Raw genomic sequence first — 23,471 nt, 5'->3', positions numbered from 1 at the left:
CCGAGTGTGTGCGGCCCCTCTGTCCCAGAGCCGGCTGCAGTGTGCTCTGTCCCGGCTCTGTCCCGGCTGCAGTGTGCTCTGTCCCGGCTCTGTCCCGCCTGCAGTGTGCTCTGTCCCGGCTGTCCCGTCCCACAGCCCCAGATCAGTGTCCCGTGTCCGCCTCCACTCTCCTGGTTCACGTTTCAAACCAAAGCCTGATGCCAAGTTACTGGAGCGTGCGGAGTGTGAACGGAGCTCAGGAGCAGAGGTCTGCGTCTGCACCGACACCGTCTGACCACAGGGGGACAGCAGCTCCCCCCTGAGCCAGACTCAGCACCTCTGACCACAGGGGGACATCACCTCTGACCACAGGAGGACATCACCTCTGACCACAGGAGGACATCACCTCTGACCACAGGGGGACATCACCTCTGGCCACAGGGGGACATCACCTCTGACCACAGGAGGACAACACCTCTGACCACAGGGGGACATCGCCTCTGACTACAGGGGGACAACACCTCTGACCACAGGGGGACAACACCTCTGACCACAGGGGGACAGCAGCTCCCCCCTGAGTCAGACTCAGCACCTCTGACCACAGGGGGACATCACCTCTGACCACAGGAGGACATCACCTCTGACCACAGGGGGACATCACCTCTGACCACAGGAGGACAACACCTCTGACCACAGGAGGACATCGCCTCTGACCACAGGGGGACAACACCTCTGACCACAGGGGGGCATCGCCTCTGACCACAGGGGGACATCGCCTCTGACCACAGGGGGACATCGCCTCTGACCACAGGAGGACATCACCTCTGACCACAGGGGGACAGCAGCTCCCCCCTGAGTCGGTCTCATCACCTCCCCCTGTGATGAGGAGACCCAGACGAGAACCAGAGGAGAACCAGAGGAGGAGAGGACCTGAGGGAGACCCAGAGGAGAACCAGAGGAGGAGAGGACCTGAGGGAGACCCAGAGGAGAACCAGAGGAGGTCCAGTGGAGGACCTGAGGACACAGCTCCAGGAGCAGCGTGCTCGTGGAGCTCCAGGAGCAGTGTGCTTATGGAGCTCTCCTCACTGTTAAAGGGACTGTGTGTGGACTTTAAATTAAACTTGACTTTGTATCTGTCTGGAGGAAGCATGTCCACGTGTCACTGATGACAGGCCTAATGGAGTTTTCTTATCTACAAAACCTTTGAACTGTCTCATTTATTTATAATTCACTGTTTTCTTCTGAAGTTGTTTATTTGCTCAGACCCTCACTCTGACTCTCTCTTTTGTGTTTCCAGTTCTGACGCTCAAATCCAGTTGTTTTAAACCTAAAATGATTTAAATCCTCATGATCTAAACCTCAGCAGCAGGGCCAGTGCAGCCTCTGCAGCTCAGGGGCATAAAGTCACAGAGTAGTGTCTGGACAGGTCCATTGAGTCACTGTCCTCTGTCCTGTGAGTCCAGTCCGAGGCCCATGATCCTTCACTTCTTTTCTCTGATTGTACAGACGTTAAACGGAGAGTGCGCGCGCCTCTGTCATCACCGGATGCGAGAGGAGGAGGAGAGATGCTGGAGTCAGAGCGACCACAGACCGGACTGAACACGAGCCCAGAGCGCACGAACGAGTCCTCTGAAGGCAGGAACGAGTCCTCTGAAGACGCGAACGAGTCCCCTGAAGGCAGACGGTGCAGACTCGAGTCCTCTGGAGGCAGACTCGAGTCCTCTGGAGGCAGACAGACACGGCAGCGCGTTCTCTCCGCCCGCGGCTCATAGACGGATCATTCTTCAGTTGTTTTATTGTAGAGCTGTGCTGGTTCTGCTCTGGTTCTGTCCTGGTTCTGCTCTGGTTCTGGTCTGGTTCTGGTCTGGTTCTGGTTCTGTTCCTGCGCGCGGCTCTACCACACGCCTCTGGATATGTCGCCCTGGGAGAATCATGATTTTAGCATGAACTGAAACGAAAACTATTCCCCAAAATCCACGACGAAGGAAAAGGAGGAGACAAACTATGATCTAGGATGATTTCTGCCAAGAAAAGTCCAGAGAAGTGTCGTTATCCGGTCCACTCTCTGGTGTGGCACAACAAGCATCTGCAGCTGGAGAAGGAGCTGAGCAACGGACAGGTACACACAACACACAACACACGACACACAACACACACAACACACAACACACAACACACAACACACACAACACACACAACACACAACAGGCACAACACACACAACATACATACAACAAGCATCTGCAGCTGGAGAAGGAGCTGAGCAACGGACAGGTACACACAACACACACAACACACACAACACACACAACACACACAACACACACAACACACACAACACACAACACACACAACATACATACAACAAGCATCTGCAGCTGGAGAAGGAGCTGAGCAACGGACAGGTACACACAACACACAACACACAACACACACAACACACACAACACATACAACACACAACACAACACACAACACACACAACACACAACACACACAACACACACGACACACAACACACAACACATACAACACACAACACACACAACACACAACACACACAACACACACAACACACAGCACACAACACAACACAACACACAACACACACAACACACAACACAACACACACAACACACACAACACACAACACATACAACACACACAACACACACAACATACATACAACAAGCATCTGCAGCTGGAGAAGGAGCTGAGCAACGGACAGGTACACACAACACACAACACAACACACAACACACACAACACACAACACAACACACACAACACACACAACACACGACACACAACACACACAACACAACACAACACACAACACAACACACACAACACACAACACACAACACACACAACACAACACAACACACAACACAACACACACAACACACACAACACAACACACACAACACACAACACACACAACACAACACAACACACAACACAACACACACAACACACGACACACACAACATACATACAACAAGCATCTGCAGCTGGAGAAGGAGCTGAGCAACGGACAGGTACAACACAACACACACAACACACAACACACACAACACACACAACACACACAACACACAACACACACAACACACACAACACACAACACACACAACACACAACACACACAACACACACAACACACACAACACACACAACACACAACACAACACACAACACACACAACACACACAACACACAACACAACACACAACACACACAACACACAACACAACACACACAACACACGACACACACAACATACATACAACAAGCATCTGCAGCTGGAGAAGGAGCTGAGCAACGGACAGGTACAACACAACACACGACACACAACACACAACACACACAACACACACAACACACACAACACACACAACACACACAACACACAGGCCTTTTTATTAATATAACACAGGTACAAAACACACAACACACACAACACACACAACACACAGGCCTTTTTATTAATATAACACAGGTACAAAACACACAACACACACAACACACACAACACACAGGCCTTTTTATTAATATAACACAGGTACAAAACACACAACACACACAACACACAACAGGTACAACACACAACACACAACACACACAACACACACAACACACACAACACACACAACACACACAACACACAACACACACAACACACAACACACACGCCTCTTTATTAATACTACACAGGTACAACACACAACACACACAACACACACAACACACACGCCTCTTTATTAATACTACACAGGTACAACACACAACACACACAACACACACAACACACACAACACACAACACACAGGCCTTTTTATTAATATAACACAGGTACAAAACACACAACACACACAACACACACAACACACAACATACACAACACACACAACACACAGGCCTTTTTATTAATATAACACAGGTACAAAACACACAACGCATACAACACACACAACACACACAACACACACAACACACAGGCCTTTTTATTAATATAACACAGGAATTTTAACATAGGCCTATAGTTTATGCTCAGTGTGTGTGTGTGTGTGTGTGTGTGTGTGTGTGTGTGGGGTGTGTGGGGGTGGGGGGGTGCAGTGCAGCGTTGTGATATTTTACATTATGATGAATTAAATGGCCTATAACTATCAGTGTATTTGTACATTTTTACTTATTTACATTCCTTCCATCATCATTATGTCACTCCTCGTCTCATAAATATCATCTGCAGCTGCTGTTTGGCTTTATTCCGTGGATAAACTCCTGTTGAATTGACATATTTGAACAGAAAATAAGTTTTGCCATGGGTTTTGTCTTGCAGGCGAGTTATTGTTGAACGCAGCTGTGAGTTTGTGCATTTATGCTCAGTCCAGCTCTTTATTTTACGTACTGTTTCTATCAGATAATCAGTGACTCTCTGAGGGGTTGGCGAGGCCTTAAAGGTGCTGTAGGTAATCCTCTTGTGCAGAGTCAGTCACTCAGCAGTGTACAGTAGTGCTGCCCACTCACTGATGTGGGATGTGCAGCTTTCCACAGTGAAACGGAGTGAGTGGGAGAGACAATGCAGATACTGTGGTAAATGTGGACGAGGCACGAGCTTCAAATCATCACTGTGCATAATGTGACTGTAGTGAACCAAAATGGAAGAGATGCAATTCAAACTCTTAATACTGGCCACTCGATTGACCGCCTTTTCATTCAGTAATAACGTGGGCTACTTACTGCAAAAACATAAACTACTACTGCACGACTACTGTCCCCAAACTGTAATCTGTCTGCAGGATGAACAAACTCGGCTAACGTCTGTCATGTTTGTCCAGAGCAAACAAAAGTGTGTTAGTTTTACGACTCGCGGGCATGCAAAACCATTATTTAGAAACTCAACATACATTTTTCAGGAACTGCTGCTTCTGTAAATATTTCATGATGCAAATTTCACTGACCAACAGACAGATACCACGTTTGTTTTCTCTATCCGTGGGTTTCAAAATGATGAAAAATGAAGAGAGTTGCCATAGCGGGTAACAGTTTATCGTAAAATATTGGGAAATGTTGTATATAAGTTGAAGCTGAGGCTCATAAATACCCCAGTGACAGGCCGATGTGTACGCTAATGTGCAATAATCAGTTTTGTGTCAAAGTTTTTAGGGCTGAGCAATGATAAAATATGGAATTTTCTGTTTTGGATGCGACTCTTTCCCTGCCCACTGCTCCTGTTGGTCAGGCTTTGTCCAGCTCTGAGTGACAGGTGGATCTGACTAATCACATTTAAGTGTAAAAAGCAGCTGACGGCTTCGTTGTCCTGCATGTACAACAAAAACAAAGAGTCTAGAGGAGCATTTAACCGCCGTGTTTGTGCCTCTGATCCTGTCTCTTAAATTAGAGCTTGTTTGGTGATGTTGTGAGCGCCGCTATCCACTTTGTTCTTGTTTTAACAGCTGTTTAATTTACTTCTTATCAACGCACTTGGCTTTACACGCCTCGTTTGTGTCGACTGTTACGGACGCACAATATATCGCAATCAAAGCGGAATCGCAGTTGAGAGGGATGATCTCATTTGCAGTGATTGTAATTGCAGGAACCTGTTGTTAATCGTCTGGTTTCACATCAAGACACGAGTCAGAAAAAAAACACACATTTACTCACAGATCAAGTCGTCTGTTTGGTGATGTTTCTCTGAGGTGGAAATTAAAATGTAAATTGCTTTTGGAGTAAATATAAAGGTGATTCGGGGGGAGTTGACCCGAAGCAGCAACAAGCAAATTCTGTGTTAATTAAAAGTCCACAAAAAATACTCTTTATATTTTAGACGTGTGAAAACATGTTCTGAAATACACAGTGTTTTTGTATTAGTTTATCAGTTCATATTTCAGTCTTTTTTCAAATATTAATGCTCCTGAGTGTTTGAAATGTGCACTCAATCATACATTACAATCATGTACATTTAAAGGTGAACTATGTAACTTTTCTCCTTGAGGGTCCGCCACCTGCTCGTCATGACCTTAAACTAACGAGAACTGAAAAACGGAAAGAGCGAACAATAAGTCATAACGTTAAACAGTCACTTTATGTTGCTTTATGTCCTTGAACTTTATAAGAAAGAGTGGAAGTCCCAAAAGTAAAAAGACAACAAGGTAAAGGGATAAGACGAGGTGACTTTGAGCGAATGAGGAAAGAAAAGCCCAAACATGATGAATGGAACTGTACAGTGCTCTGTGGGACGGAGGGAGAGAAGGAGGGAGAGAAGGAGGGAGAGACAGAGGGAGAGACGGAGGGAGAGTTAGTGACAGATTCTGACCATGAACAGTCTCTCTGCGGTCTCTGGTGAGAAAGAGCAGCTCTGCAGAACGGATGGTGTTTATGTTTAAGTAAAACCAGGAAACTGCTCCGTGTGTTAAATCAGCTCATGTGGTTTTAGTCTTTAGTCTTGTGTTTTAACAGTGGATCAGTTTGATTTGAGATTTTTACACCTTTTATAGATACTAACTACTGCTTACCTGACAAATTTAGACTGATCTCTCTGTATTTTTACACAGATTTACGTCAGTCTTCTCTCCTCGTCCGCCGCTCAGATCTGTTTATTTTCAGTGACGTGTGAAACGAAGGAGCTCATTGATCATTTATGATTTACAAATAAAATCATAAGCTGTGTTTTTCAGCCCCCGATCGTGTTTTTTACCTTTCTAATACAGACAGACCACGCGTGTCCCTGATTGGCTAATACACCTGTCAATCACATCTTTGTAAAGTATTGAAAAAGTGTGTATTCTGTGTATTCTGTGTGTACTCAGTGTGTACTCAGAAGCACTTAAGCATTTCTCTGTGGTATTTACTGCAGCTCATGTTTTATTGTGCAGTTTATATTGTTTTTCATAAGTTCATTCTGTTGTTTTAAGTTTATTGTGTCATTAACAATTATATCATGATAATTATAAAAGTTTAAGATGTTTAAAAATGTAAGGACATGAATAATTATAACAAGTTCCATATTTGAACTGTTACAGAAGGGCACTTTGTTCTAACTATTGTGTTGGTTTTATTGGAAATCACTTTAGTCGCCTCGAGTGTCGTAAAAGCCTCTGTAAATAAAGTTTGATTGATTATACCTGCACATTCTGGTGATGTAACGGCGATTATCTCCATTGGCGATTATCACGATTATATAAAATGTCCCGTGAATGATTATTGTCGAGGTTTTTCTCCCGATAAACGATATTATCCTGTAGTTTATCGTCCCATCCCTCCTGGTGACAGACCTGGTTTGACTCTGTGAGTGACTTTGACGTTTCCTTTCATCTTGTATGTGCCTCAGAAACATGATAATATTAAATGCCTGATGTAGCGTCTTATGTTTGTGCCTCGAAGGAACAAATCTGCAAATTGAGTCTCGCAGGTTCATCAACCTTACACGAGCCATCTGCCGCCCGACTGCTGCTGAGTGCACATAAACTAAACACACTCCCTCACCTCCGCCTGCTTAAATCCACTGTATTTGTCTTTCTTCTTTTGCGTGCACTTATCAGCCTCGGCCACAGCCCTCTCACTTTAACTGTGGAATGAAAACCAAGAGCAAACTGCGAGCGCACGAAGCCACACGGAGGTGAGGTCAGATTTACTTAAACCAGACCAAAGACTAGAACACACACTTCAACACTTTATGAAGATGTGAGTCTGGTCACAGGTGAATCTGCCCGTTTTAAATGGTGTGATTCACAGGTGGAGTCGTTGTTTCAGGTTTATTAGCCAATCAGAGACAAGTATGATCCGTCTGCATTGGAAAAAATAAAGTAAAAATCATCACAAAGGCTGAAAAACATCATTGATTTCTGCAGAATCAATGAGCAAAGCACAAAGCACTTTTAATCTGAGGTGAGATACATGTGATTTTATTTGTAAATCATAAATGACCAATGAGCTCCTTCGTTTCACATGTGTCACTGAAAATAAACGGATCTGATTGGACGATCACGTTTGGGGTTTGAGACGTAACAGAGGACGTGTGGACCAGACTGGATTTGTCAGGCAAAGTCTACAGCGTAATACTTTTTAAATGTTTACTTAATGAAGCCTAGTCAAGCCTAAATAAATTTTTACAGGCACCGGCTGATTTGCATATTTTACGTCACCTTTTGTTCAGAGTTTTAATACAGTTCAAATGTTTTCAAACACATAAACTCATGGATGATAAATAATGAAGTCCTTATAGTGTTTACATGATTAACATTTCAAATATGATACTAGGATTACACTCAACACTCAACATCAATCCCAATAAAAAAACATCTTTCTCAAGACAATAGAGCGTCACTTTCAGCATTAAATCAAAGTTTTTCTTTTATAACCGTGTGTGTTCCTTAGTGGTCCGTGGGTTTGTTTGCGTGGTCTCAGCATTGTTCTAAAACTGTTCAGGAAAAGTTCATTTCTGTTCTATTCTTTGATATATTTCTTTGAATATTGATACCTGCAAATATCTAGTTTTGATACTAGTTTTAGTTTTGATTAGTATCAAATGTGCCCTGTGTTTCCACGGAGATCGTCCGTGAATGAAGCGTGAATCTGAGCAGACTCCGCACGTCTGTATCCCGTCATGCACCACGCGTCACTTTTTCTACAGGAGAAACAAGGTATATTTTAAGTTCTGTAATACTCGCTACAACTCGGAAGAAATCACCTGTGATGTTATATTTGTCTATTGATATTTAAAGGGAAAGATTAATTCCTTGGAAATAAACGGCTGCGACGACGACACGATGACTCTTCTTCAATTAAATAATAAATAATTAAAAATAAAATTGTAATTATTTCAGTGTCCATTTTACACTTTTTACTCATGAGTCAGCAGGCGTCATGGTTTTTAGGCGACGTGACGTAAGGGCCCAGACAGCGGTCGACTGACAGTGGTCGACGGAGGAGCACCCTTTGAGTGGCCTTAGAAGTGTACTTTGAAGTGTGTAACCGTCAAACTGAGACATGGCCCAACAGTCAATGAGATAATGTCAGCAAAAACTGTAACCTAACTCGTCTTGTAGCTTTAAGGTTGTGCTAAAACTTACAAACTGGTCGGTCATAACTCTTTAACATTATTCATACTAAACCAGAGTTAATGCAGTTTTATTATTGTTATTTTTGTGATCTATATCAAAACAGTGGAGCCTTTTCCTGCAGCGTGCGTCTGGTTTATGACGGATGAGCCTCTGTTCTCTTTAAGCCGAGCGATATCTTTGAGCCATATCCTGATTGCACAAAAAGCTTTACATACTTAGAGCTGGATCAGTTACTCAGGGGAGAACACGATGTCTAAATATTTAATGTCGCACTGTTTACATCAAGGTGAAAGTACATGTTTGACGGGACATTTTCTGGGTCACTTATCATCTCCATTGGACTAACAACACGCTCTCGTTTCCAAGATGCAACAGAGAGATGTGCCTCTAGAGTTTAGGAATAACAGCGAGGAGCAGTGGATGATGGAGGTTTGATGCAGAGGCTGGAGCTGCAGGATTAATCGCGCATAAATCGAAATTGTAATTTGAATCGTTTGCTCATTTGCTCCACAAACAACACACAAACTGCTCACCGTGTATGTTCTTGGATTATAGATCGTCTTTTTGTCAATTCCTCTGTTTAAAATGTGAACTTTGAACAGCATCTCACTGCTTGTCAGAAAAGTTGCAATTGGATATTTCCCCCAAATTGTTCAGCCTCACACCAGAGTCTTGACCAACACAACTGTGTGGAGTTTTGGTTACACAACGTTGTTTTAGCTCTGTGCTCTGTGAGGAGACTGGACGATGTATAAAAGCTGAATCAAACCCTCCAGCGGCACCTTTTTCCACTTTAACCATCACATTTGTAGAGTTTTCATGTGACGATATGAACATGATCATACAATAACACAACACCACCTCATTTCATCATATATTTGGTTCTACGCCTGTTTTTCTTCCTTTAAAATGCTTCATGTCGCTTAGATAAACATTACAGAGGCAGCGATCAGTCTATTTCTATGGAGATGTTCGTCTTATCGACTGTGGAGACGTGTGTGTAAAAGATGGAGAAACACAGAAACATCAAGACACTGTAATGTAGGTCAGGGAACTCACTCGGTGCAGCTTGAGCTGGAGTTATTAATAAAGGAAGAGAGGAAAATAACAGAACAGTTTGGTAGAAAGAAAAAACGTGTGTCTATTTAAACTCACTCCTGTTCTACTGCGCTCAAGTAAAGTCCCTGTTTTGAATAAGACTCCAGGAAGAGCAGCTGTCAGTCTGGGGACAGATGGTCTAAATAAATGAACTCACATAAACAACAAACAATCGTCACAGTAAATGAAAGAAGCTCAAGTGTCACAGTTTATATAACGCCAGACTGACAAGTGTAAAGAAGTGACTGAGTGAGTGAGGCTGGAGCAGGTACAGGGACGATTTGGAGCAGATTTCCATGTTTGGAATTCTGACCTTGAGTATCATAGCAACCGAAGAGCCAATCAGGAGCGAGGATGTTGAAGGTAACGCCCCTTCCTGCCCACACCGCTGGTTTAGCAGTGTCACGACCCAGCTCCTGTAGAGTCAGGGAAGAAACAAAAACAAGCTGGAAAATTGGTAAAATAAAGAAGAAATTTAATGAACAGGGCTGTAAAAAACACAAAAGGATCTAAAATGAGGTGGTCCAAACGTCACTAACACTTTTAAATCTTCAGTCGCTCCTTTAATTCTTAAGTTAAACTCACCAAATTTTAGCAGTAGATAAACTGAACCTAACGAGATTTTTGTCAATAAATACGGTTATAATTGTTCACTTATAATTGAACTTATCACGACTTAAACTACAGGAAGTAAAAATGAAAATATGTCTCTTATTTGATCCTCGATGTCACGTTTTAAGTCGTTTATCGTCTGAGGTTTATTCACAAACACCTTTTCTTTAAGATCGACCCACAGGAAGAAATCAGGACTAGTCAGGTCTGTGGAGATACTGCCCCCTGTCTGTGAAAAACACTTATTATTCCTTTAATGGCGTTTACGCTCGGGGCGTCTCTGGGATTAAAATGTCAGCCCTGAACAGGTGAGCTGAATCTCCTTAAGTAGAGGGAGGAGCTGCAGGTGAGACACAGGACTGGTCAGGCGGGGAAACAGTCGTCCAATCACAGATGAGGACTCACACAGACTAACACACTAACGCTGTCAATCAAACCGGTTGCTAACGCTAACAGGAGCGACCTCGGGGAAAGAAGGACCTGATTTGTCTGTTATTAATGTTCAGATCTTGATTTACAGACACAATAGTGAAATAAAAACCCCAGGATCATGTAGAGGGTTAATACGAACATTTAAGACCAGAATGACGAGTCTTTTTACATCATTCATAAATAATCTGAGGTAAATCTTGTGCTAAATGTATTTACTGTGTGATATGGGTTTGATTCGTCACATTTTTTAAATGTTGAAATTGTGCAGTTTTTTTGTCTCTGTGAAGCATTTGTCCCCGTCTGCGTTGAGCTGAAAATCATAAAAGGGAGGCAAGCACCAGGAACCAAAGTTATTTTTACCCCTCGCCCTCGCTCGGCCGAATGCTCCGCTGAACGCTCCGTGAACAAACATTTTCAAGACGTTTTCTGCTCCTGTGTGTGCGTCTCTATGAAAGATTGATGTGGACCTAAGCACCTGCACCAGCCTGCACCAAACCAGGACCACATGGACCACACGGACCGCTGCACCAAACCAGGACCACATGGACCACACGGACCACACGGACCACACGGACCACACGGACCAACACGGACCACTGCATCAAACCAGGACCACATGGACCGCTGCATCAAACCAGGACCACACGGACCACACGGACCGCTGCACCAAACCAGGACCACACGGACCGCTGCACCAAACCAGGACCACACGGACCACACGGACCAACACGGACCGCTGCATCAAACCAGGACCACATGGACCACACGGACCGCTGCATCAAACCAGGACCACATGGACCACATGGACCGCTGCATCAAACCAGGACCATACGGACCACACGGACCACACGGACCAACACGGACCACACGGACCAACACGGACCACACGGACCGCTGCATCAAACCAGGACCACACGGACCACACGGACCACACGGACCACACGGACCACACGGACCAACACGGACCACTGCATCAAACCAGGACCACATGGACCGCTGCATCAAACCAGGACCACACGGACCACACGGACCGCTGCACCAAACCAGGACCACACGGACCGCTGCACCAAACCAGGACCACACGGACCACACGGACCAACACGGACCGCTGCATCAAACCAGGACCACATGGACCACACGGACCGCTGCATCAAACCAGGACCACATGGACCACATGGACCGCTGCATCAAACCAGGACCATACGGACCACACGGACCACACGGACCAACACGGACCACACGGACCAACACGGACCACACGGACCGCTGCATCAAACCAGGACCACACGGACCAACACGGACCAACACGGACCAACACAGACCGCTGCATCAAACCAGTGAGGAGAGGAGGAGGAGGAGGAGGAGAAGAGAGGAGCCAGACAGAGAGCAAAAAGATGAGGAGAGAGGGAGAGAGGTAACCAGGGAGCAGGGGAGGAGGAGAGGAGGAGAGAGAGGGCATGAGGAGGGAAGAGCCAGATGGAGAGCAAAACAATGAGGAGAGAGGGAACGAGGGAATGAGGGAGCAGGGGAGGAGGAGAGAGGGCACGAGGAGCCAGACGGAGAGCAAAACGATGGGGAGAGAGGACAGAGAGAGAGGAGAGAGAGGAGCCAGATGGAGAGCAAAACGGTGGGAGAGGAAAGAGGGAAAAAGAGGGGAGGAGGAGAGAGAAAGAGTGCACGAGGGGAGGAGGAGAGAGAGGAGCCAGACGGAGAGCAAAACGATGAGGAGAGGAGGGAGAGAGGGGATGAGGAGAGATAGAGGGGAGAGGGGAGAGAGGAGACAGAGAGAGGGGAGAGACTGGACGAGGAGCAGGGGAGGAGGAGAGAGTGGAGCCAGACAGGAGAGCAAAACGATGGGACAAGAGAGAGGGAAAGAGAGGAGAGGAGAGAGAGGGCACAAGGAGCAGGGGAGGAGAGAGAAGAGACAGAGAGCAAAACAATGGGACAGGACAGACAAAAAGAGGGGAGAGGAGAGAGGGCATGAGGAGTGAGAGCAGGGGAGGAGGAGAGAGAGGAGACACACAGACATAGAATAGAGAGAAGAGAGGAGAGAAGAGACGGAGGAGCAGATGTCAGAGATGGACAGACTGATATAATTCATCCCACACTGAGGGGGACACTACTCCCTGCAGAGAGGACGAAGTGTAACGAGGTTCATGAGGCCAAACAGAAACGAGCAGCATAAAGTTTATACGTTTAGTCCAACACAACCTTAAAGAGACAATACGGAACTTTTCTGGGGAGGAGCCACCTAATGTCTCCACTGAGATGTTTTATTTATTATTTACCTCCTTTACCAGGTGATTTATTATCAATAATCACACTGGGAACTGAACCAATACAAAATACAAATGTTTAATGCCGTACTGTGGAACATTTCAAACAAAGAGATGACAGAAAAACGCCTCCGTGACAGAATGTGCACGGTGCATAAAGCCTCTGTTACGCTAAAACATGCTGATTATTTTTGAAAGTTTAGTGAGTGATGATAATTAGACTCATGTTGTAAATTACTCACATATTTAAAATTCAAAACAAACATTTCTTATTTTGAGTCAGAGACGATGAGTCGAGCTGAACCGGGCGACAGTGACTTATGTTTGTTTCATTACACTTCATTATGCCGTTACACTTTTCATCTGTGAGTATTGGCAGTGCATCAGCGCAAAAGGAGCATATTCCTCTAAATCTTAAAAATTTATGACGCTCAGTATGTGACTCATCCATTTGAACAAGTCGGACAGAAACTGGAAAGATCCGAGACGTGTGAGCGCAGACGACTTTGGAAATACTCAGTGAAATAATAAAAAGATCTGTAAATGTTTTAGCCCTTTGCTTTTGACCGAGAGGATTTATTGGACAGAACAGTTTTGTTTTTGTGTTTTTTTACTGTAAAATGTGGGTGAAAAATGGGAGAATAATTCAGTAAATTGTCCCAGAGTCTATAAAACACAAGAGGATAATGCGGCTGTGCGTCTGGGGCTTTATAAATCCTGTCACTAAAGCTTTTATCTTTTTATAACTGGTGATTTCACATAAAAAAAGAAAAAATCTATGTACCTTTCCTAGTAGAGAATCCGTCCTTTAAGAATGTCCCGCAGTATAGCTTTACTTGTGTCTCTTGGTTTCATAAAAACCTTGTAAAACCTTCATTCTTACTGTGAGTTGCGTCATCTCTCCACAGACTCGACCTGTAACGTGGCCTGATTGTCACCTCATTGTCTCCATGTATAGACACACGTAATGCCAGACTGTGGAACATTCTAAGTAAAGTAATAACATCTCCATAGCGACCAGCAGGTGGTGGACCCGGGTGCATCTTTAAGTGTGCAGTTCTTTCAGTTTGAATCATTTTTTTAAGGGAAATCACCAAATATGGCGGAAGTTTTGTTTGTATTTTTGTAACATTTGTCGTAACGTTTGTATTTGCAGTTGGATTATTTCCTTTAACTCTATTCCCACGACGGGGAGGTGCTGTCAGGTGTCGTTAGCCTTTTTAAGTTTTCTTATCTGCGCCGTGAAGTGAGACGACCCAAGGGACGGAGGTGCGATCAGGTCATCGCTATAGCAACGAAAACATCAACTGAATCCATTTTGGCCAAAGAGTTCACGGCTGTTTTTTTTTTCCATTATTAAAATATAAAACATTACAAACAACATTTAAAACACATCTTTAACTCCCTGGACTTTGTATAAAATCTAAACGTATGTGATCCGTTGGTTTTTGCCTGGGTTAAACTTGGCCGTGTCGTTTAGCGCTGATGTCCAAATGAACAGAATGAACGCCCACGCGGCGTCCGGCAGAATGTTCAGATTCTCCATGGCATCAGTTTGTTATAAAGTGACCACATGTAAAACGAGAGCTGTCCAGGGGGTTTGTAATAGTTACTTTTCCACTCATTTCTTCACATCTTTATTTTTCAGCTAATTTCACGTCCTCTTTCTTCACCTCCTCTTTGCTCCTCCTGTCTCCTCCTCTTCTCCTCTTCTCCTCCTGCTCTACGCTCGAGGAAATAATCTGTCTCTTTAAGGAAACTGCCCAAAAGCTGCAGAAAAACTAATAAAAACAAGGAATAAAACCAAATAAATATATTTTTAAAAGTAAACTTGGTGTATAATATTTCAAACACTGCATTTTGTTTGTAATTTTTCCACTTGTACATGTTTGACATATGTGACTTTACATCGCACAGACGTGTTTTACAGACGTGTTTTACAGACGTGTTTTACAGACGTGTTTTAGATAACGACACTTAAATTGCTTAAATAGGATCTGATTATAGTTTATAGTGAGATTCCCAGTATTGATCCTTCCTGTTTGGTCTCTGCTTCTTGTATCCACATGTTATAATGTCTCTTTTTAATTCTGTATATATTTACACGTTAATCACTTTATCGATTTATCGTTCCGCGTATGAAAGCTGGAACATACATTATCTTTGCTGTACTGGGACATGTTTGTTCTTTTGGCTAAATGATCAGATTTAAGCCTTAAAAGGTTGAATAAATCACTTCTATGACTCAATCTGACGACTAAAGTGTTTCTTTGTGCAAACAGCAGACAGAAACTTACTGCAGCTCATGATTTTTTACAATATTGTAGATTTATAATAGTTTGTGTGGTTTAAATCTGCTCTTGGTTTTTGTGTCAGTGGAATAAATTAGTTTCAGTATTATCGTTTATTGTCTGTATTTGATAGTGTAGTACAGTCGTCCCTCACTATATCACAGCTCATCTTTCACAGTCTCACTTTTTTGTGGATTTTTTTGTGCAGTTTGTCTTTTTTTACATTGTATGAACATGAATTGTGTCGTGCGTCCTGATTGGCTGTTGGACTGTAGACCATTGTGTCGTGCGTCCTGATTGGCTGTTGGACTGTAGACCATTGTGTCGTGCGTCCTGATTGGCTGTTGGACTGTAGACCATTGTGTCGTGCGTCCTGATTGGCTGTTGGACTGTAGACCATTGTGTCGTGCGTCCTGATTGGCTGTTGGACTGTAGACCATTGTGTCGTGCGTCCTGATTGGCTGTTGGACTGTAGACCATTGTGTCGTGCGTCCTGATTGGCTGTTGGACTGTAGACCATTGTCCATCAGTCTCCTCCGTGCCGTGTCTCCTGTCCAGTACAGAATGTGTTCAGACAAATTTACATAAACGTTGGATCTCAGTGTGACTCTGAAGTGCTGTACGTTTGCGATTTGTTTTCTCCCCGACAAAACCCACAATGTCGATGAAACGTTCTGCACCGACAAAGACGCCTACGAAGGTTTGAACTTTGAGAGAGTTTAAACGAGAGAGAAATGTGAGAAAATGTTAACGCCTGTGTGAGAAAAGTGTATAAAGTGTGTGGTGAGGGGTTTTACAGACAAAAACAGAGAGAATAATGTAAAAAATAAAGCTGATACTTCTGCGGGTTATTTGTAGAACGTGACCCCTGTGATAAATCAGGGTTTATGTTATGGTGACAGGTCTGTGCACAAACAGAAGCCATGAAGAGTGAACAGATTAAAGAGTAACAGCAAACTCAAACTCAGCATCACTCAACATTAATTACGTTGGGTTTTTAGAATAAGCGCTATATAAACACACCGTACTCACATGAGACGTTCAAACTGTGAAACAAGCTGCCAGTTCCTAGAAAGCTGAGGTTAAAGGCCTTTCCTCCCGTCCCTCCCTGAGCTGCTGAGCTGTGAAGTCTTGGCTGCTGCACGTCGCTGGATTTCAGGTTTTTTTTTTGCTCTAAAATGTGTTCGTGACAATATCCCAAAACGTTTATATCACACTTTTCTTTGAGCCAGATCACATTGCAGTTTAAATACTAACCATGTATATAATATTGAAAAAATATGATTCTGAGGTCTTCTCTCAAACAGAAAACACTCTGTTCCACCTTGTGATGTCATCATGTGGTAAAACAGGAAGTGCTCCACTGTGTTTTTAACCTCCACCTTCACTAGAATCATTTGGATCATTTCAGTCCTGGAGTTGTCTCTTATCTCGACTGAACTAAAGGTAAAAGGAGGAGTTCACTTGAAAACTGCCACTTCATGACATCACAAGGTGGAACAGAGTGTTTTGAGAGACAGACTAATAAACCAGAATTACTGAAATATGTGTAAATGAAACAAAACACAACTGCAGGTGTGTGTTTTGAGGAGGAAACAGCATTAGAACATGGATTAAAGCTACAAGAGTCTATTAAGTGTAATACAGGACCTTTAAATATTACATTTCTGTTGAGTTTTACCTGTTAACACACATACAGCACAGAGTTTCCTTTTATTCTTTTGAAAATTCTAAGTTTCAGTTTCATTGTTGATCATTTTTGAGTCCCTTGTCCCTTTGAACATTTCACTTGTCACGGCAGCATTCTGAAGGGGGAGTAACTTAGCGCAGGGAGCCGTGTTTTCAGTCTTTCTGTGTCTTAAATCCAGCGTTGTCGTCTGAATCTGGTTTAGATTGACAGGTCAATGCAAAACCACACCCACAATAACTGCACTAAAGGTCACTAAAGATATTTCAGTACATTAAACACCTCTGTTCTGCTCCAGTGGAGAAAGATATTTCTGTTTGAGTTCATCTGTTTTGTCCACTCAGAGCCACCGTAGCTGCCATATTGTTTCAAACTTTAAACAGTTCAGTCATTTTTCCGTGTTTAAGATCTTTAAAGTGTCATTTGGCCCCATGCAAACATCTGTCTGTGAGTATTGTAACGTTATAACATGTTAGCTCACTCTATAAACTCATTTTAGGCATTTTAAATTGATTTATGGTGTATATTCGCGCTAAAATAGAAGACGCTAATAGCGCTAGCATGTCTATGGGGTTTTCCATTCATGTTAGCATGATGCTAATCAACAGTTTTACACAGGTTTTCATGATCTGTAGTTGCCTTTAAGCTAATGTTGTGCATATATTATATTATAATGAGATACTATATGTTGTTTTATGTAGCTCAGAATAATATTTGATTATAGGAATATAAAAGTATGATTGTAATGAGCATATATTTCTTTGTATGTTACAGTTTTATGGTTTTATAATCTGCTCTTCAGTAAATGTCCAAAACAGCGAGAGGCTTCATGATGTTTACAGGAGAAACTGTCTGTAAAGCTCGTTCCCAAACACTGGTGGAGGCTGAATAACCCGTTTGGTTCATTAAGCCACAGTTAGACCAAAAAACAGTTTTATTTGATATGTATTTATGTGTTTAACTGTTGCTGTCTTTGTTTGAACCACTCCTTGACTCCACTGGTTTTCCCTCTGGCCCCTGCAGCGTCCTGGGGGACCCTGGATGTGCCGTGTTGTAAATACACAGTTGTTGGTGGTGTGTGAGGCAGTGTGTTACATGGCTCCTCTTGAACACACACAGAGCTGACTCAAGTTTTCCTCATCGTTCTCTCGGGTTTAGTGTTTTCTCCTCTGGGAGTTCTGCTGATTTTATGGACCACTTCCTCCATCTTTGCTCCAGCTATTTTGGGATCAACCGGTTTTCTTGGGAGAATCTTCTTAAAAGGAAAAGACTTTGAGACTTAATCAACGTTTTTGTGGACGGCTGTTGTGATATTAGGCTGTACAAACATGAATTTAACGCGTAGACTGTGTATATAAATGGACATGACTTAACTGCGCTAACCTGCTCTGGTCCCGATGAGCTTCATTTGGAGCTGAAGCTGTGGTGACGTCACACTCAGTCAGTCACTTTACAGTTTATGATTGAATGAGACTAGGTGATATGGCCAAAATACTGGCTCCATGATTCACAAAGAATATCGAATTGTCATGTTTCTGTCGAACTTTGCGATCGTGATTAGATTTGCACTTTATGTTTTAATAAAAGGATTCCGTTTAAAGTTCACATTTTAAAAACGTCCAGAAGAATTAACAAAAACACTGAAATATGAACTTAAACAATACCAGAATCACATTTAGAACAGAGCGTCTGTGCAGATCTAAGCTACCGGTACATGATTAAACGTTTTTATGCAGAATAACAAAAGAAATGTTTAGTTTGTGGAGGAAATTATGAAACTTAAAACACTTTAGATTTGTGATTTGCGTTCGTTCAGATTGTGATTCACTTGTCGTTCATCTCACAGCCCTAAACTACTCCTGAATTAGTGTTTATAAAGCATGAACGAGCCTGAATCTCTCTTAATCAACTGTTTATCATGAATTATGTTTGTGTTGATGTTTCAGAAGCATTTTCCTTTTGCACAGACTGTAGTTTCCATGATGCTTGTTTTGTTGCACTACTTATTTCCCTTGCAAATTGTGGCTCTTCCCTCTAACGGATCTTTCCCATATTTAGTCCTGTCTGTGCTTCTGTTCTCTGGTAAAACAACGGACATAATTTATCGCTGCATTAGAGTTTTACCATGTCAACTGTGTTCTTTAAAAATTAAACATAATGTATGCGTTTACTGAAGCCTTTCCAGCGCGGACATAAATATTCACATGAAATCGTTGTTTAAAAATATGAATGTGTTTTGGGTGTTTCTTTTTATGGTAGTCCTCTAGAAATACTTTAGTAAAAGCTTTTCCCGTAGCTGCTCCTCGTCTGATCCAAGAAGCGCAGGTTTAAAATACAGACGATTCGCGGCGACGTTTGTTCTCAAAGACGTCGATAATCAAAGAGGAAGGACACAAACGAGGAGACTCCAGAGACGTATCGGGAAAGTCGAGCAGTACTTTTCACTCAAAGCTGCACTGCGGAACTTTAAATGGAGTTGGCTAAAATCTATATCCAGATACTAATCAATGCTAAAACGATCAAAGTTTGGCCTTTGAATAGTTTTCAGAAAGTGTTGATCCATATCAGAACAGACCATGAGGTGATGTCACTGTTTATATTGTTGTGTTTTTAGTGAATGATTGTGTATTTCTACTTTTCTACAAACTGAACGAACCTTTTGGGATGAATAATGTTATCTGATTCTGATAAATAACTGTGGTATTGAAATGTATGTACTATCAAACCTTTTTTCTTAGTATTATAATTAAGTTTAAAGAGGACATATTGTGCGTTTTTCTTGCTTATTTGGTATTTAAAGTCCAATATTACACAAAATTGACTCTTGTAGCTTTGAGCCGTGTAAAAATGTTGTTACCTCCTCAAAAACAAACCTCTAGTTGTGTTTTGTTTCATTCACACATGTTTGAATAACACTCAAAATGCTCTGTTCCACCTTGTGATGTCATGAAGTGGTAGTTTCCAAGTGAACAGCTCCTTTTACCTTTAGTTCAGTCGAGATAAGTGGCAACTCCAGATTCGCTGAAATGATCCAAATGATTCTATAAATGAAGGTGTGTGGAGTTTAAAAACACAGCGGAGCACTTCCTGTATCACCACATGATGACATCACAATGTGGAACAGAGTGTTTTCAGTTTGAGAGAAGAACAAAACACAACTCTAGGCTTTTTTTTTTGACGAGGAAACGACATTATAGATCAGAAAACAGCGCCACATGTCCGTTTAAACTGTAACATATTTAGATCCTTATTTTGTTCACAGTAAACTGCAGTATTGATCTAAAATGGCCTGATTCTGAAACAGGTTCATGGAGTTCAGATCTGCAGAGCTGATTTTCTGCCGCTGGCTTCTCCTCTTTATAGAAGCATTTCATTGTAGCAGCAGATTTTCATTTACTTGTTTTTGTTGGTGAAAAATGTGAGATTTACGTGAGATTTTTGAACACTGCCAATATGAGTCACAGAGAAATACGTACAGAGCAGTGGGAGGAGACAGGGGGTACGTGAAAACAGATATTTTCTGAATACTCAAGCCTTGAATGAATGACAGTATTACTCAAATATGCATAAATCAAACTGAAATGCAAGTTATTGATGAAGGACGCTCTTATAAACTCTCACAAAGGTCCATAAAACTGTTTCCTCGTCACAAACAGACCTGGAGTTGTTTTGTTGTTTCACACTAGAGCTGCAAGAGGAACAGCAATCAAATTAAACCACAATTTCCTTCACAATCAACAAAATATCGTGTCTCATTCTGCATAAAAACTGCACTTTAAATTTAACTCACAGATCTAATCCCACTCGCTGTTCGTCAGAGAAAATGCCGATATATTTCTCAGATTGTTGAGTCCTGATCCATAACCTGTTTTTAACCCGATTTTCTTGGATTCTGTGGTCACTCATCTTGGTCTTTTTCCATCGTTGACCTCTTCTTCTTCCGTCTAAATATCGTACCTTTTGTGTTGTGCGGAGCTGGAGACATGCAGAGCAGCTCAGCTTCTGCTCGCTCAAATAATTTATGACCGTCTTTACCTCCGGGTCCCACAATGATACTGCAATAAGGAGTGAGAGTGTAGCCGGGCAGATTGGACCTGGACATCCACAATGATAAAGTTGATAAACGGCCACACTGCAGACTAATGGCTGTAACTGAGACTACACGCTCTCCTATCTCCTACTTCCTCGCTCCTGTGTCTCCTTTCTTTCCTAACTCCTTTCACATAAACTCAGGTAATGGATCGTAATATTGAACATTTACAGCAGGCATGCCCAAACTGTGGCCCGGGGGCCAAATGCGGCCCTCAGACTAATTTTTTTAGCCCTCAGGCTTCCAGTTTAATTGGCCCATATTACCTTAAACAATACATTTTACTGCACATTTCTGAAAATCTACTTACTGCCCATCTCAAATATTGTCCCATTGAGGATGTAAGTGTGAATAAAGGTCTAGTGGTTCAGTCTAACATGTAATAAACACACAGAGTTGAAGTATTCACTGTACTGACCAGTCTGTGGCCCTCAGTCGGCCCTCAGCTTTGTCTGCTTTTTATATGTGGCCCTTAATGAGAAAAGTTTGGACGCCCCTGGTTTAAGCAAATACTACGAAACTTAAGTCACGTCTTTTGCGAGTTTATATCATGTCGTACTCACGGTTGTAATGAATTTCATGCCTTTGATTTGTGTAAATTGACGCTAATGATCCAAACACTCAAATGCACATGTGCACTTTCTACGCACATGATTAATATTGTTCCATATTGTATTTATGATTATTCACTGATACAGTTAGTATAGTGACAGATTATTGAGACTTTTGCAGTTGCTACTTATTTTGACTTTACTTTACTTGTTTGTGAAAAGGATTCCTCACAGTTTTTGTCGAACAGATTTTTGTATTTTTTACAAACACGTGCCTCAGAAAAGTGCACATTTATAAATCAGCTGCAGAACAAAAACAAGTCCAGTGTGAATCAAACATGATTTAGAAAAATGTTTGATGCTCAGTACAATTTCAACATTACGATGATAATGGGAAAAAAAACTGATTTTTAAACAGATTATGGTCATTTTCAGCATAAAATCATATCTTTCTCATTTTCCCCTGAGGTTTTGTACTAATTCTGATCAAGACCTCAAAACCTGGAAAGATCCTGACGTTTATATTTTTCAGATATAATCCTTGTTCAGATGAGTTCCTTGTGTTAATACGGGTTTTATCTGAGTATTGATTTTATTTTTTTACGAGCTCAGCTGGACTGCAGCAGGATTCTGCTCAGAGTCACATTGTAAACAACTCCAGACTGAAATATGAACTGATGAGATACAAGAATCACAGGCACATGAGCGTCTGCAGAGGCTTAAACCACAACCAGGAGTGTTTTTACCCAAATACTGTGGTGGATGAAGTACTCAGTCTCGTTTAGTAAAAGTACAGATACAGAGGTAAAAAGTCAAAGTAAGTAAAAGTATCACATGAAAAAATCTACTTAAGTAAAAGTATTTAAGTCCCTGTTTAAAAATGTGCGTTCAGAGTAAAAAGTCACAGAATTTCACTCGTGTTGTTCATTTTATTAGTGTTAAATGTCGTGATATTGATTAAAATGACACATATTTTGTTCATCAAAAATAATACAAATTAACTTTTGAATTTTTCTCATGAATTTTGTGTGTTTATTTTAGTTTTGCTCAAAGTTGAAGCTTGAACTCGGAAACTTGAGTCAGGATGCTTCCACGAACATAAAAATAACCCCTCAGATCAAGTACTTTTACTTCACTACATTTGAGAGAAAGTATCTGTACTTTCTACTCCACTGCATTCACTACTCCACAACTGAAAAGTAAAAAGTACCCACTGAAAAGTGTACCTAAGTAAAGTACAAATACCTCAAAATTCTTAAGTACAGTACTTTACTACTTTGTTACTTTCCACCACCAACTAAATAACTCCAGTCTAATAACAACTAATAGTCCAATTTCCATCCGTTTGTGATACTTTTGTGATATATTTGTGATACTTTTGTGATATATT

The 23,471-nt window shown here is 42.1% G+C and overlaps 1 protein-coding gene across 1 annotated transcript in view; it reads left to right on the top strand.

Moving 5' to 3' along the window:
• The first annotated feature begins 1,581 nt into the window (after positions 1 to 1,581).
• ankrd13b (ankyrin repeat domain 13B) overlaps positions 1,582 to 23,471 on the top strand; it is a 54,803-nt gene continuing 32,913 nt past the window's right edge. Inside the window, exon 1 of the mRNA XM_055226132.1 lies at positions 1,582 to 2,098. Coding sequence (XP_055082107.1) covers positions 1,994 to 2,098 — 105 coding nt within the window. The 5' untranslated portion in view covers positions 1,582 to 1,993. The remainder of the gene's footprint in view (positions 2,099 to 23,471) is intronic.

The sequence above is a fragment of the Periophthalmus magnuspinnatus genome, chromosome 13 (assembly GCF_009829125.3).
Source record: "Periophthalmus magnuspinnatus isolate fPerMag1 chromosome 13, fPerMag1.2.pri, whole genome shotgun sequence".
Classification (NCBI taxonomy): domain Eukaryota; kingdom Metazoa; phylum Chordata; class Actinopteri; order Gobiiformes; family Gobiidae; genus Periophthalmus; species Periophthalmus magnuspinnatus.
This window is presented reverse-complemented; position numbering and strand designations above follow the sequence as displayed.